This window comes from Alnus glutinosa, chromosome 8, assembly GCF_958979055.1.
Source record: "Alnus glutinosa chromosome 8, dhAlnGlut1.1, whole genome shotgun sequence".
NCBI lineage: Eukaryota > Viridiplantae > Streptophyta > Magnoliopsida > Fagales > Betulaceae > Alnus > Alnus glutinosa.
In genome coordinates this window covers 16,526,349-16,543,845 of record NC_084893.1, presented here as the reverse complement: position 1 = coordinate 16,543,845, position 17,497 = coordinate 16,526,349, and the positions used below count along the sequence as shown (strand labels likewise).

The following is a 17,497-nucleotide window of genomic DNA, read 5'->3' as shown; positions in this document are numbered from 1 at the left end:
GTTGCCATGACGTCTGGACGGATGCAACCTTGAACTGTTTGAAGCTTCTCAACACTGATGGGTGCCCGGACGGTATTGCCACGTCGTTCGAACGGATGTTACTGACTGATGAGACGGATGTTGTTGACTGATGAGCGTCCGAACTCTAAACAGGGTCATCTGAATGAAATCTTGGGATTCAATTTCTCTAAGTTGGAATCTGCACAGAATCTTCGTGGAACTTGTGAAATAGCCTTCTTCATGCTTGTGACACTGAACTCATCTTTAGAGAAATAAACTCTAATAAACTGAAGACTAGAAAATACGGTATCCCTGTGAGAGTAGCAACAATACATGATAGTGATTTTGTCAACAGAATGTAGACAATAAAAAACTAATAAACTCCCCCTTAGGCCATTTTGGGACAAAAGTCACTTGACCGGTTTGAAAATACATTCCTGGTCCAAAAACTAACGTACTCCCCCTTGACCACAGTAAAAAAATACTCCTCCTTGATGTCTCAACAGGATAAGGGTAAATAGAGTATATATAAAATTTACAAACAAAAACGTTCTAAAATCCAAAACAAATAGGAATAATGGAGAAGAGTCTACAAGTGGCCCAAAAGAGTGGAACAAAAATCCTCCAAGTACCAAATCCTGTTAATCCATTGAAAGCAAGTGGCGGAGAGAAATCCGTACAAAAAGCTGGATTTGTGCTACTTCGGCTTCTAGCTCTTTGAAGCCAGGTACCATAGATTGAAAAACTTTCAGTCGCTTGATTTTGCAAAGCCTAAAATTGGTTATCCGCAGATTGACTTCCTCTAAGCAACTGGTCTGCAAGATAAATGTGAAGATTCTCCATTGAACCTTTAACTGATATAGATTTGAGGAAGATGCTACAGAAGGCTATGCATGAGCTAAGGGAAAAAGCTCATCTTAAATCCTGAGACAAAATTTTGAACATATGACCTCAAACAAAATTAATTTTTCAAAGGGTCCATCTATCGGACACTGTGCTGGGAGCCGTTGGATGACATATTTCTGAAACAAAATTAAACAGAAATATCTCCAAAAATAACACCACAAAGAAATATTAGTTCATGTTAGTTCCAAAAATAAAGTGGTATTATGACAGCTTGCAATTTAGATGCGCAAGAATTAGAAAAGCAAATATAGTAATCCAAATAGCATGGATATATCAATATCCACCCAACACATAGACAGAAAATGATTTGCATGCACAATATCTCAAGAAAATATTCCAATATTCTAAAAAGCACAAGATCTTAAAAGAATAAAGGAAGACATAACAAATACCATGGAATGAGAAGAGATATGCAGAGAATGCTAAAATCTCGGGAGAAATTCACGAGACAAACACACGACATGACATGATAAATCAATAAAAATGCAATGGTGTGCAGATGGCAGAGAAAGTAAAGAGACGGATAAGAACCTGTAAGGATCGCGTCCAGACGTGGTACACACTCGTCCAGACGGTCCACTGCTAGATTAGCAATCGGCAAGACCGCGCTTGTCCGGGCATGTTACTTAACCGTCAGGACACAAGAGTAGGTTCGTCCAGACGCTTCACATTGAAAATCTAAAATTGGAGGAAAATTTGTAGACAAAATATTTTTCTTAAAAATAGCTTCAGAACATGCATGTATAATCAATTGATAAAACAGTCAAATAGCATTTCAAAAAAATGCAAAGATATAATTGAGAGTTAAGTATTCAATAAATACAAATTTTCCTGCAGATAGAAATTTTAAATAGATTACTCAACTCATGCAATGCGTGTGTGTGTGTGTGAAAGCTTTCTCAATAAGGTATGATGTTTCCTGATATGACTTAAAGCAATTGAATTTTCTAAACAAGAGAGAAATATTCAATGAAGAATCAGTCAAAAGTCAAACCTTATTTTACTAGGGCCTAGCCACCCTCAATTGATACACTCCCTCTAAGATGCAACACTTTTCTTTACTTAGTCCTTTAGTGACCGTCTATTTCCCCAATAATTTAGTCACTGACTGTTTCTGTAGGGACAAGTGCAAGTACATATTTATAGCACAAAAGCAGTTGATCTTTTTATTTATCCATATTTATTCATTTTTGAATGCTTTTTTATCACTTGGTCCTGCAACTTAGAGAGAATGCTAGAATATTTAGGCTCTAGGTTCAATTAGCGAGTTGGTCAATTTGACCATCTTAGCAAAAAAAAACTCTCTCTTATCAGAATTTCCAGAAGCTTAAACTTAGAGTAAAAAAAATGTACCTTAAGGGAGCTTTGGATAGTACACAATTTTCAATTGCATGAGAAAATCAACTATCTATTATTAAGATGCAACAAGAAAACTTAGCAGATATTAGGCATAAACTCTCAATCATATAAAAGCATAGTCAATCAGTGCACAATGAACTGAGATATCAGGCAAAAATACATACAATATCTGTAAAGCTATTAAAAGAAAAAAAATAAAATTCTGCATCTTCTCCCCTATTTTTTTTTTATGTTGAAAAAAAAAATAGACAGAAAAACAACAAAATCATGCTAGATGAAAACATGTGATGTCTTTTCTCATTACAACTTCCAAATTGAGAATATTCCATGTCAAGGATATGATGAAAGTGGTAATATGCGTGGTAAATGAAGTGGGTTACAAGCTTTATTTCTTAGAGAATGTTCGTATACATATTATGTGCATTGCTTGGCTCATAAACTACAATTAACTTTAACTGCAAAATCTAGAGAAGCAAAATATGTTCATCAGTTCTTTATCCATTTGACTTCTATTATCAATATTGTTGTTGGTTATTCTAAATGTAATGATGATTGCAATCTGCTCAAGCTGCAGAGATTGAAAGTATGATTACTTCTAATGAAATTGAGACTGGAATGGGAGCAAACCAAATTGGTACTTTGCTACGAGCTGGAGATACTCGATAGTCTTCTCATTTTCAATATGTTTGTAGCTTGATAAGAATGTTTGGTGCAACTTGCTCAATTCTCAACACTACCTCTAAGAAAGAAGCCAATTATTCTCAACGTGGTGATACAGAAGGCTTACATGGTATCAATGCCATTTGAATTTATTTTGATATTTCATTTAATGAAACCGATTATGGGAATCACAAATACTCTTTGCCAACCTTTGCAACAAAATTCTCAAGACATTTTAAATGTTATGAGTGTAGTTTCAACTACAAAATCACTTATTCATTAGATGAGAGATGATGATTGAGAGCTGCTGCTTAATACTATTAAATTATTGTGAACAACATGATAATGATGTTCTTAATATGAATACTCATTGCGCTATAACTCGAGGTCGATCCTGTCGTCAAGATGGAAAATCTTCGACTACAATGGAGCATCATTTAGAGTTAACGTTTTTTACTACTACAATAGACTTCTAATTGCAAGAACCGAATAATAGATTTAGTGAGCATGCAATAAAACTTTTTATTCCTAGTGTCGCTTTAAGACCTAAAGATGCATACAAATCATTTAAGATTGATGATATATACAACTAACTGATAAGTTTTACCCCCAAGATTTCATTGAGCAAGAAGAAATCTATTTGAGATTTCAATTCCACAATTATGAGCGTGATGTGCCAAGGCATCTGGATTTTCAAAATATGTCTACTTTGTCTGAGTTATGCAAAATGTCTACTCTATCATTTGTTTGACAGGTTGATTCGTCTTGTGTTGACTTTCCATGTTTCTACTGTCACTACCGAACGAGTTTTTTCTCCCTATTTCGTCTAGTTCTTGTTTCTTCATGCGTAATTTCTAAAGTATTCCATGCATCCTTAGCAATTTCCCACTAAGATATTGTTGGGGTTTATGCTCTAAATCCCAATGTATTGTTGACATATAAATTTGTTATGAATAAAGTTGTTATTCATTGATATATTTTTTACCATAAGGCATATGATATTTTACATGCTTAATATTGATTTATGTATACTTTGCATGTGAAAGGCTATTGGATTACATTGAATATGGTCTATGGTGTGAGTAACGGCGCTATCACACAAGATTTTAGTCCATAATCCTTGTAGTCTTAAATTTTTTTTATAGTTCACAGTCGGTAATGGAATTGGGCATTCCAATTGCGAAGACGGTTACACATTGAATCTCTATGATTTATCTTGATCAGGCGAAGTTGGAGGCTTTGGGTTGATGTGCAGTTGTTATGCGCTAAACGGACCATGGGAGTTGTTTTTCCACTAAAATACTATCGATAGGAAAAACCCATGCTCCCAAGACTACTAATGATATTGATTCTAAATCTTGAAAGGATTGTGTACTTAGATGTGTAGATCACTTTGATGCATTATGGGTGAGACCCAAATGGTGGTCAACATTCTTGGTGCGTTGGGTGGTCGCAATTAACATTGTGAGAAAGCTTTTCTCAAGAAGGAAACCAAGTCCTCTATTAAAAGATAAGAAATTTTCCCTTAAGATAGATTTTATGGACTGGATTATTCTCAGTCTCTGGCTGGAGCTTTTTGGTATGAGATACCAAAATATAATGTACATGTGATTAGACTTTCACGAGTATGAGAATAATGGATAAAATTAGTGACTCAAGGATAAAGAGGTAGAGAAATAAATGGCAATATCTTGAATTTAATTATGCTATGGAAGATTTCATGGAGGAGTCAAAAGTCAATATTAAGTAAGTTTAAAGGATCAATTATTTTTTTTAAAAAAATATATAAATTAGAGTGCAATTAAAATTGTTTAATGGAATCAATTGTAATTAAATAGTGACTTAATAGTCGGAACTATTTTGGCTAGTTTTATTTTTCCTTTAGGTCCTTTACCAAGTTGATTTAATTTAACCATATGAGGCTTTTTATTTATTGAGCTGCTTGTTTTTTATTTATTAAAAAACATGTGCTTGAGAGAAACTGTGTATGGGATACAAAAGGGGAGAATGGGCATTGGGATGAAACCGAAGCCCAAAGGAATAGCAGATGATGCATGGGCCAAGATATTAATCACTTAATACATCTTGTCCCACATTACTTATATCTCACACTTTTCTAGTATTGAGAGCCTATAAATAGATATGTTTGTAGTTCTTCAAAAGATATAAGCAACTGCTACAGTTAGGGCTGAGCATGGGGCGGGGGGGGGGGGGGGGGGGGGGGCGGGGATGCCCATTTTTTGGCACCGCCCCGCACCCCTGCGGGTTGCGAAAATCGCACCCGCAAACCGCACAAAATGGGGAGAACCCGTGCGGTGCGGGGGTGATGCGGGGCGGGGGTGCGGGTTGTGCGGGTATATGCGGGTTTTATACCTAGGTCTAGAAACATCTAGATTTTCTCAGGAACCAAACAAGAAAATTAAATTCAAACAATACCACTATACCAGATTCAAACAATAAAATCACAAACAAATCACAAAACCCAGATTCAAACAAATCACAAAAAAGGGTTGAGACTTAGAGATCAGTGACCTTAAGATCGGTGACTCGGCGACGACGGCAAGGCCTCTTGAGGCGAGCGTCGACGATCTGCCGGCCGTTCCCGGTCTCCTCGGAGCGTCGACGATCTTCTCGCTGTTCCTGGTGACTCAGCGAGGCCAATCAACTTCCATAATTCCATTTGAACAGATGTAGCACGCATGATTCGGTAGGAAATCGTGAAGAAGAAGAAGAAGAAGATGCGAAAGGGTGTGTGCGGCGCTAGGGTTTACGAAGAAAAGAAAGGAAAAATATGAAGGGGGGAGGGGGGGTGCGGGCGTGCGGCACTGTAAGTCTGTAAATGTGTATTTTTTTATTTATTTTTTTTTAATGTGCGGGGCGGGTGCGGGGCGGGGCGGGTCCCCGGGGTTTTTAAAAACCCCAACCCGCAACCCGCCCCGCCCCGCACGGGTTTACCAGTTTTTGACCCGCACCCGCAAAAAATCAACTAAAACCCGTGATTTTTGGGGCGGGGCGGGGCGGGGCGTGCGGGTTGGGGCGGATCCGCGGGTATTTGATCAGTCCTAGCTACAGTTATTTAGTTTTTACTAAGAACTAATATTCTTAAGATAACTCTAAAAAATAAGTTTAATTTTTAAGAGCAAGTTGAGAGCCCATTCTTTTGGTTATCATCAATCATTGGTGAGAAGATCTCATCACACGTTTTTCGTCAATGAGCAATGAGCAAAATCTTGCCCATAAAGTTAAGGAGTGGCCGAATTCTTCAAGTAAGTATTTTATGTTTTACAATTTATTTTAAAATAACATATTTCTTCACATGTTCTTCTTAAAGTTCGATCTCGGCTTAGTAATTTTATTTTCCGCCATGCAAACATATTTTTTCAAACCAATTCCCAATAGATATATGTGTGAATTCATCTAGTGAAACTGCCATGAATATGAAATTCATTGCTTTATCATTTTCAATACAGCTTGTCTGGTTGTTTCCATCCAGACTCGACGATAGTTCAAACGTATATAGACTTGAGATCAACTCTTATACAGATTTTCCAATAAGCATAATTGGATCTATCAAAATAGGGAATGGTATTGGGAGCTAGAGAATGAGACATTTGAAGCGGAGTCAAAGTTCACACCGAGGAAATTAATCATTCACAAAGTGAACCTTGATATGGTACCCATTTAAAAATATAGCTTAAAACTCCAAACAACATAGAAGAGAGGTTGAATAGGTGTTCTCAATATAATGTCGAATTTAAAGGTTATCAATCACACAAACAATCACCAAATATTTTGAAAGCAATAAATCAATCAACATAAGTAATTTTGTGACAAAGTAGAAACCTTTTAAAGAACTCTTTAAAAGTAAAATCACTCTGAGGTAACTAAACTCAGGAAATCAATCCACTATATAAGAATGAGAAATTACGAGATGTTCATACTTACAAAACTTTTGCAATTGACACACTTTTGTACTAGACAAGCGACCCACTTGCTCGCTACCACAATAGTTCTCCTAGAATCCCTGGACAATTCTTCTAATTGATTTCCTTTACTGAAACTTTGATAGGTTGAAGGTTGTTTGATGATGAACACTGTGGTTTGAAAGAAACACTCCAAGAGAAGAGGTAATGAAAGCTCTCTAGACATGAATTTCTCACAAGAAGGAGATAATTAGGCACCGTTTAGACTCAAGAACATGGATGAAAAATCTTGAGACCAATAGTGAAATAGCCTCTCTTATCCACCCAAAGTCATGGGTTATGATGCTCATATTGACAAAGGAAAGACAAGGTTATTTGAGCAAAGTCGGCTAGGGTAAAATTTCATTGCAAAAATTTTGATAGATTCAATTTAAATTTGATCAATCTAATTGTTTTTGATTGATCCAAATTTGTGAGATTCTCAAACGAACTTTTCCTTGTCTAGACATATTTGATCGATCCAATTTGAGTTTGATTGATCCAAATCTTCAGCTCTTGATTTATCTTCGTTTCAGCTCCAAACTTGTCTTGAACACAATCCTAGATCTAAAACTTACATTCAAAATTCCTTTGTCACTGAACAAGACAATTCAAAAACTTAACAAATTCCATCCATATAAAAAACCAGGAAACTTTCTTTCAACTTATCAAAAACCAGGTCCATTGATTTACAAGAGGGTTCCTTTGGCTATTGGTCTGATGTGAAAAAGAACAGAGAGAAACAAGGTTGTAAAATTTATACAACATAACAAGCCTCGAAAAAAGAAAAAGAAAATCCTAAAACTAGTATAAATTAAATTTTAATTGAGGGATTTTAGGTCTAACGTGAAAAGGTTTGGAGAGAAACAAGGTAGTAAAATTTACACAAGATAACAAGCCTTGAAAAACCCAAAACTAGAGAACAAATAAAATTTGAATTGACAAATTCTTCATGTTGATGTTCAAAAGCTCCGGTCACATAGTGCAGTAAAGGTCATAGTTGCAGCAGTTGTAGTTCCTAATGACACCGTTGAATTCTCTAGGTTGCCAGAGGAAACATTATAAGATGTATTGTTTGTTTCAGGCTTATTTTTCTGATCGCTTCGCACTTTGAGGTCCATGAAATCAGAAATTAATCCTGGCTTTGTTATCTCCTTGTCATCAATGTTCACCTCACCGGTTAGCATCTTGACGACAGTTGACATGGACGGCCGGAGCTTCGGACTGTCTTGGGTGCAGAGAAGACCAATCTTTAGAAAGTTACAAGCCTGCTCAGCATCAAAATCACCGTTCAGTGCTGTGTCTACCAGTCCAACCAGCTCCTTTCGTTCATAAAGTCCCCAAGTCTGCAACAGGAGAATCCACATGTCATGACCAGTCCCTAAAATGATTTCAAATAATCTATCCAGTACAACTAAATTCATCTTTTAATTTTTTAAGATATTTCTTAAGAAAACCCAGTCTGATTTTCATGGTAAGAAATCTTCACACTCGTACAATTGAAACCCTATGAAAAGTTCAGGCTTTAAGATGATCTTGAAAGATGACCAACTTTAAATAAAAGTTGCATAACATATAAATCCCAATTAAGAATAGAATGGTTTGATTAACAAGAAACGCTGGCAATGGCAGAGCTGTCTGGAAGAAGACGATTAATTCCATTTCCAAGGAGACTAAATATTATAACGATATCAACATTAAGTTATTTTTATCTCTCTATATATAATCATCATCTTAGTAAAATTCGACTATGCTTCAGTAAACTAATGCTATTTTTCCTAATACCAGTGCTAAAAGTTTAATCTTGTATTTTGGGGACAAAATTCTTCTTTTCATTATTATAATGTGAACAACTATCTCATAAAGATTCCCTTTTAATCTTTATAATGCAAGCCACTCCATCCTAAAGAAAAACAGTTTACTTTTAAGAACAGAGAAATGCATTTGAGAAAGAGAGTCATATTTGATTGGTGGGAAGCACTTTGACTGCAAACAAACTAGAAAAATCAACATTATCACAAAAATTCCACCAAGTTGATGCTCCATCCTAACCACTTCAAAACCTTGAACACCACACTAGCTAGAAAAACCAATATTATCACAAATATCCACCGCTCCATAATCTTGGCTCCCTATGGAATCAATATCAGTCACCATAACATCCACCATCATGATATATTCCAGCACTAATGTATCTATCAGCACTTCAATCTTTATCTCTTGTTCCATCCAATCTCCTTGGCAAATATGTATTCTACATCATGTCCGTATCTCCTACTACATTTGTATCTTTCATTTTTTTGTTTTTTTATTTTTTATTTTTTAAAAGTAATTTTTAACCCCAAGGGGAGGGGAAGGGGTGATTAGATCATGTTTGTATCACTCATTACACCTGCATCCTTTGATATTTCTGTATATGCTAGCATGATGGTATCTTTCGGCATACTAATATGTTTCAACAACGTCGTATCCACTATTACGTTATTATCTTCCAACGTTGTCCAATGATCAGCCACATCTATAGCATCGTCATCAATGCAAATAGGATTGTCTTCACAGATAGATTGCCTGCAAGCCCTATCATTGGTGCGAACTCTGTTGCTAAAACTTAAAACAACCCCGATTAGATCCTTTAAGGCTAGTACTTCCCTTTATTTTTATAGTAGCAATCCTAGACTCGACTCGGTCAACATAAGAAATAAAATAAGATTAAAGTCTTAAATCTCCTAGATGACAGCCAATGGTCTTGAACCCTCCAAAACAAAGAAGATAATTATGCTAATTCCTATGTGATTGACCTCAATTCCCATTGGTCACACTAAACATGACTCATCGTTTCTGGGTAACTCTTCTGTCCTACATCAACTCATTCATAGATATATTTATTACATAAGAGTCCACTAACACCATCACTAACAAGGAAGAGGAAGGTTCAAGATTTTATGTAAAGTGGCAAATGTAACCATGATAGTTTATGCTGACAAAGCATGTGCCTTGAGGGCACACTAAAAATACAACACAGGTGCCATTTAGTGCACGGATATACTAAAGGGCACTTCAGACTTTACCATTGAAATTGGGTTTTTTCCCACAAAATGTGTTAGATTGGGATCACTTTTAGGAATTAAAGACTTTACATCATCATAATACACTACTAACTCAACATGATTATTTTTACCTAGATGCCTATACATATTTCACAACAATATAAGAGAACTTTTTTTTGACAATTTCACAACCAGGAAGTCACCACTTAATTTCATCTGACAAAATCACAGAATATCTATGCAATTTCCATTTTTAGGAAAAGGAAAACATCTGACAATTTCTTTAAGGGGTCAATAAGAAATTCATACCCTTTCTAGGAGATACTGTTCTTCAATAGGTAATCGTGTATTTGTGTTACATCTCCCACTGACTATTTCCACAAGCAGGACACCAAAACTGTAAATATCTGCTTTCCGCGTTAATTGCCCCCTTATTGCATATTCTGGAGCAAGATAGCCTCTAAAACAATAAATGTAAATGTAAAAAGAAGACATTAGTGTTTTCTAAACCCAAAACAAAGAAAAGAAAGGATGCGAAAGAAGAGATAAACAGGGAAGAGGGGTCGGTGGACAAATAGAGATTTCACTTGATCATTTTATGAAAGAATATGAAAGAAGCTTGTCACATAGGGATCCCACCAACAGAACCTCCTACACGATTATCAACCAAATTGACAAGAGTGACTGTTAAATATTTATCGTTCCAGTTTTCTTGGGGTTATACTAGATGGTTGTTTCTCAATTCATTCCATCTCAACTGCAAAACCGGACATGAGAATTTCTTCTCATCCAGGAATGCTAATGAGTGCTTTTCCCAAAAAAAAAAAAAAAAAGGAATGCTAATGAGTGGCCCCAAAATTGGATGACTAAGACAGTCTGAACAAGATGGCTTTTCATTTTCATTCCATCTCAACTGCAAAACCGGACATGAGAATTTCTTCTCATCCAGGAATGCTAAAGAGTGCTTTCCCCCCCCCACAAAAAAAAAAGGGAATGCTAATGAGTGGCCCCAAAATTGGATGACTAAGACAGTCTGAACAAGATGGCTTTTCATTTTCATTTATGGGCCCGATGTTAATCCCTCACCAACTGTTCATTACTTTCACAGAATCCAAAAAGACAGTAATAATAAAAAAAAATTAAGTTACGTTTCAAAAATTATGTACTCAGAATAAAATTGATAAACCATAGTTCTGAATTTAGACTAAACAATTAGTTAGAAAACCAAAACACAATTAAGCAAGGTAAAAAAATACTAGAACTTACATCGTTCCTGCCACACGTGTGCTAACATGAGTCATGTTGGCTGGGATAAGCTTTGCAAGCCCAAAATCTGAAATCTTGGGTGTTAGATCTTTATCAAGGAGAATATTGCTTGCTTTGATATCTCTGTGAACAATATGCGGTCGTACTTCCTCATGAAGGAAGGCAAGCCCACGTGCAATTCCAATGCAAATGATCAGCCTTGTTCTCCAATTAAAGTAGATATTACTCTGACTTCCACCTGGAAGTGAAAAGGTTCTAGGGCATTAGGTGCTGGTTGATTTAACAATTATCAGTGCCAGTGTAAGATCCATGTCCACTAAAAATTGAATGCTTTTATGCTGATTATTTTGAAGTAATAGATATATATTAGGAAAGGAAATTTTAACAAATATGTATTCCTGAAACTCTTCCCATAAAAGAATTTCTATGAAAGAGAGATTTCTCCATGGCACAAAGCAAAGGTTCAATAGTATAATACTAGTAAGGACTTCCAAGACAAGGAAATCAAGAATTTACCGAGAAGAGTTTGTGCAAGGCTATTATTCTCAAGATAGTTGTAGACCAAAATTCTATGATTTCCTTCCACACAACAGCCATAGAGCTGAACCAAATTTTCATGCTCTATTTCTGAGATCACGTTAATCTCTGTCAAGAACTCCCTCACTCCCTGTTTTGAATCAGCTGAAAGAACTTTTATTGCAGCAATCTTCCCATCTTTAAGCCGTCCCTGACAATCCACAATAATATTTTTAAGGAGGTATAAATCATGAGAAAAAGAATAAAAATAATAAAAAATTATATATCATGCCAAATGCTTATATATATATTTTGACATGACCAAATGCTTATATAAAGTACATGTTAAAATAGTAAATCTGCAGTTACCTTATAGACAGAACCAAAACCACCCTCCCCAATTTTATTGGCTGCACTAAATTGTTCTGTGGCAACTTTCAATTCTTTGTAAGTGTAAAGATTCACATTGTGAATGCTTGAAATTTCTGTTCAGAAAAGCGAGGAGAAAAATCAGAAGTTATTCTGTTTGAAGAATATTTATTCTCAGAAAGTGATTATTTGGTGAGGAAACAAAATAAATTGTCCTCAAATATCTGATATTTTATTATTGTTTGTTGAACCAGTTCATGGGTTTACCATCATCAACATCAAAGCTTTCATTTGGCTTCGATTTCCCCTTCCTACTGAATAAGAACGGAAAACAAGTCATAACTGAATGATACACCCGTGACCAGCCTTTCAATGTCAAACTGTCGACAATGGCTTCAAATGAAAACACTTCCAAGACCTGCCCACTCAACCATTGAAAATATACATTACTCCTTATGCATTATCAGGAGGAAAGGAACATAAAAAAATTGAAAAGGATGTCATCTCTTTGAGTAACAATCCGGGTGATTCAAAGTAAATGGTCTACAAAATTTAATGGAATTTGAAAGTAAAGCATGACATGCAAAAAGTCAAAAAGAAATAGCCTCTTTGTTCCTACTTGGAATGTGAATTCTTAAACATTGGGGTTAGCCTACTCTAAAATTGAAGGAAAAACACAAAACAGCTAAACTACAGGCTTTAAAAAATAAATTTTATGATGGTCTTGGAAGGGGATATTTGCATCTATCATCCCACACAGATTGAAAGATACACTCATGCATCTTTGGCTGAAGGGAAAATCACAAAAGTGCTTTGTCTACGTAATACTTTCGTTGTAATACACCAATCTTCACAGGGCATTAAAATGTCCAATTGATTGCCTAAGAAACTAAAAGTTAAGACAATTGGAAGAAGCCAACAGTACTTCAGATAGGAACAGAATAATTGGACCCCCTAAAATTTCAGGCTGACCAGGCAAGAAGTAAAATAGTCCTGCCCAGACCAATGGGGTCAGATACGATGGAAGAAATCAGATATATTTACACCACCAGCGGAAAACAGAAGCTTCAAACATAATTAAGATTTTAGGAGTATATATAAAAGGACCAAGACATCTAGTTTCAATTTGATTGTGACCAGAAACGAGTTATTTTGGCAGCTAAAATTTTGAAAGTGGGAGCATATTTAGTAAGCTGCTTACATGACTGCTCTCTTTATCACCAATCAAACTGTTATTTCGTTACTTTCTCTTTCCTTCTAATTTTTTTTAGAGAACAAATTGACACTTATTAAAGAACCAAATCTTTCAAAACTTGGCAACCAAAGGAACCATTTCAAGTTTACTTTCTTGGAGGAGGTAGTGTTCCATATTTTCCGCCACATAAGCTGTCCAAATACACCGTTCATCTCATAGGATAAACTACTGACTGTTCTAGTATGTCACTATTACCACCCTAACCCTGGCCATCAGAAAAATGAAAACCACTACCAGCCTAAATAAGCAGAAGTAAAAATATTATTGTCGTTCCCTTTCCATTTGATTCATTTTCTTTTTTTTGATAAGTAAGAAAAGTTTTATTAAAAAGCGTAAAGCGCCCATAAGTACATAGGGAATATACACAGGAATAACCAAAACCAATCCACAAAAAGAAACCCAAACAAACCCACAAGGACCTAAGCCCTTAAACTCAAAACCCACAACGAGCACTCAAAGCAACAAAAAAAAACTCAAACAAATCCACAAGGACCTACCCTTAAACCCGAAACCCACAAGGAGCACTGAACGCTACAGTACCTGAGCCTTTCCTTTCCTACTCCTATAGGACACGCTTGCATCGCCGTAGTTGATGGAGCTTTTCAAATTCAACACCTCTCTCCTCCCTTTAATATTAAGACGCTTACCCTTTTTAACCCGATGGAAATCCTCTTCGATGGCACCCAACAACAAACCCACAACGAGCACTCAAAGCAACAAAAAAACCCACAAGAACCTACCCTTAAACCCGAAACCCACAAGGAGCACTTAACGTTACAGCACTTGAGCCTTTCCTTTCCTACTCCTAGAGGGCATGCTCGCATCGCTGTAGTTGATGGAGCTTTTCAGATTCAACACCTCTCTCCTCCCTTTAATCTTGACGTCTTCCATCAGTAAAGACATCAAGATTTTGAATTTAAATGCTAAAGAGCAACTGCTATCGTTTCTTATTTGATAGATGTACTTAAATCTAAAATTTGATGGCCCCTATATAATCTCATTCCAAATTATACAAGATGAAGGATTATTTTTTTTCACCAAGCTACAAGATGAAGGAATTACTTTTATAAAGTACTGTCCTAAACATTATTCTAGTAGGGACGTTAGGCTATTACATAGGATTATATACTTGGAAACTCGACGGACCTGTTTTCTGATTTGAAGCTTTTGAAATTAAACATAACTTTGGTGATAATTTAGTGGGAATAGAGGTCAAGTTCAAACAGGGAAGAGAAGTTTTTCAGGTACTTTTGAATCACCACCTATAGAGTATGGATTTCTTAGATCCTTACAATATCAAAACAAGTAAATTTTTCACATAATTATTACTTGGTGATTCAGTTACTCATCTTGTCAATCAGTATAAAGCCACTTCTTATAGGAGGCTAGCTTTCCATTTTAAAGAAGACCTGAAGTAACTATCCAGGCAGTAGAATCTCCTATGATTGAAATTCAAAATCATTATCGTGACAGTTATGGCCAGTCTACAGTAGCAGCATTTGCATCAGATAAAACACATTGAATATTTCCTTCTATTTGCGAAGTATTAGTTTAAGTGCACAAGAGACCAATCCTAATGCACTGTGTTTTCAACTCTATATGATTAAACTTCCTTGAACTCAACCTTCTTAATAGACATAAATTATTTATACTGTATTTGTTCATTGCTTTTATAACTTTGATTTTCCTTCATATCTTGCTTCTTTTTGGATCAGCAGTATTGCATCTCTTGTCTAGAGACATGTTTGATGCTTCAGGTCAGCCACACAAAAGGTTAAATCTACTCGGTATACATAAAATTAAAATGGCTCCAGTACACATTATGATCAGATGAAGGTAGAGATGCCCTTGCATCCACATGGAATCTAGAGAGAAGCCTGGGCCAACTGAAACATTATCAATTCATCAGCCACTTGGAACAACAGGTATGTTGCCATGTTGCATAAAAATGCAATGAAATGCATACCTCTGCAACTACTCTTCCATGCTATCATTAATAAAAAAAAATAAATAAATAAAATCCAACAGATTGGGTTAATTCAAAAACCAAAAAGTTGAGAATGATGTAGGTCTTGCACATCGCAACTACTAGCCATTAACTACAAAACACTTCTGTCAACCAACTCTATATGATTTTTATCATAATTGAGTCGCAAGTCATCATGTCTTTTATTAATCCCTCAACCAACATATGCTATGCCTTCTGTCCTCTGAATGTTGGAATACTTAAATAAACATATCAAAACATTTCGATAAGCTTAGCTTTCAGAGTAATTGCTAATTTAACACGGGCATTTCACCCTGGACCAAATCATTCAGTTTTGATTCAGATGACCGAAAAATTATAGACAAAATCCCCCAAGGCCTAGACTAGACCTTGATTTGGTGCTAACTTTCTCTATTCACAAATGGATTCTAGACAATTTTCCTAGAATTCAATTTTTAATTTATCAAAAATTCTTCAGGTTATATTCAGGCAGTTAGGAAGATTGCTATTTGGTATGTATGGTCATCATAAATGGAAAATGTAAGGTATAGTTGTAATTCACACAACACAAATGTTACATGTGAGTATAGTGTTGTGTCAAATTGCTCTTCAAATAACAATACGGGTATTTAACTTTACAATTCATATTTCTGAACCATCCTTTCCTTAAGACTTGAGAAAAGGTACAAACCCAAAGATCTAACAAGCTTTCTTTCCAAGATGATCTTGAATCTACCCATTTGTTAAGTAGTACATACAAGAATCAGAGGCAATAATACCGAAACAAAGACATCTTAGCGCTAAAAAAAAAAAAAAAAACAGTCCCTTTTACAACATACTCAACCAAATACAGAAACATGGAGCTTCAAAAGTAAAAGAAGAAACCCAGATGTGAAACTCACCTCAGGAGCTCAGAGAAGGAAGAGAAGAACACGTTGACGGAGTGGAGAGAAAGAAAGGATGAGGGATGCGCAGGTTAAGGGACTCTAATACATAGGCAAGAGGGGTCTTCACAACGTCAGTGAACAGACGCGTAAGGCATTTTGACTTTTTCTCTCTTCCGTATAATAGAGATCAGAATTATTAGAAGAAGACTGACTTTTAGGAATGAGGGAGAGATGCCCACAGGCTACAGAGGCTGTTGGTGAGACGAAGTCGCACGTAAATAATAATTTGTCAACATGTCTCGGCTGCTGTGCTGGTAAATGATATGCCCAACAACCAGTCACCCACGGCAGACTACTATCTGTCTATCTTTGATCTTTGATCTTTGATCTTTGAGGTACGTACGGTTTCAAAAAGTACCTTTTAAAAATATTTATTTTTATATTATTAGATTTAAAAAATATCTTTTTGTTAAGATTCCTTTGCGTTTTCTGATTCGTAATTTTTTAAATGCATTCTTAAATGACATGTTTTATGTGACAAGATGAAAATGAAAAAGGACACACCCTTTTGTTTTGGCAACATGATTTTTTTTAGATGATTTTTAACCGGAGAGAAGCCTGATAGTTATAATCAAGAGTACTTTTATAATTTTATGACATAAAATTATAACTAATTGGCTCGATCCCCATCCTTTGTTTACATGAAATTATAAAAATACTCTTTTAGTTATAAAACTAATTGGCTTCTGGATCCTGATCCTTTGTTTTGGGGATTCCTCCTAGTTCCAGTCAATATTTTGAATGCCTTGTATGAACGTTATTATTATGCATTTGCCACGTACGTAGAGGGAGAAAGGGTAGAAGAGTGTTTAGACGTTCTTTGTTCACATTGAGGTCCAACAAAGTCTGCTCAAAATCCTCTCTCTCTCTCTCTCTCCCTTTGATGTCATGCCCGCCTTTTAAAAACCAAAAAAAACGCATGCCTTTGAATATGAAAATGTGTAAAAAGAGTAGCCGCCGCCACCAGCAGCAGCATGTGCTGTCAACTCTCTGTGACTTTTTCTTTTTCTGTCGTTTGTTAAATATTCTAATGGATCACTTTAATTGGCAATTGTCTGCATGCTTCAATATGACCATATCCAATTATATATGAAAGAGTGGCATTTCAAAACATAGGACCTTCCGGGATTTCCTCATCTTTAGTGTATATATATATATACACCAATACAACTGTACAACAACCCCTCATATGAGGTTGGGCCTCAGTATGTGGGACTCACCCT

At 35.8% G+C, this 17,497-nt stretch overlaps 1 protein-coding gene across 1 annotated transcript; it reads right to left on the bottom strand.

Annotated features, from left to right (window-relative positions):
- Window positions 1–7,523: 7,523 nt before the first annotated feature.
- LOC133875298 (cold-responsive protein kinase 1) lies at window positions 7,524–16,462 on the bottom strand. The gene is made up of 7 exons (XM_062313390.1): window positions 16,230–16,462; window positions 12,353–12,503; window positions 12,086–12,201; window positions 11,717–11,927; window positions 11,201–11,438; window positions 10,244–10,394; window positions 7,524–8,233 (listed from the first exon to the last, which is right to left on the bottom strand). Exons 2-7 carry the CDS (start codon window positions 12,423–12,425, stop codon window positions 7,850–7,852), a joined length of 1,173 nt encoding a protein of 390 aa, XP_062169374.1. The 5' UTR covers window positions 12,426–12,503; window positions 16,230–16,462; the 3' UTR covers window positions 7,524–7,849.
- Window positions 16,463–17,497: the final 1,035 nt, after the last annotated feature.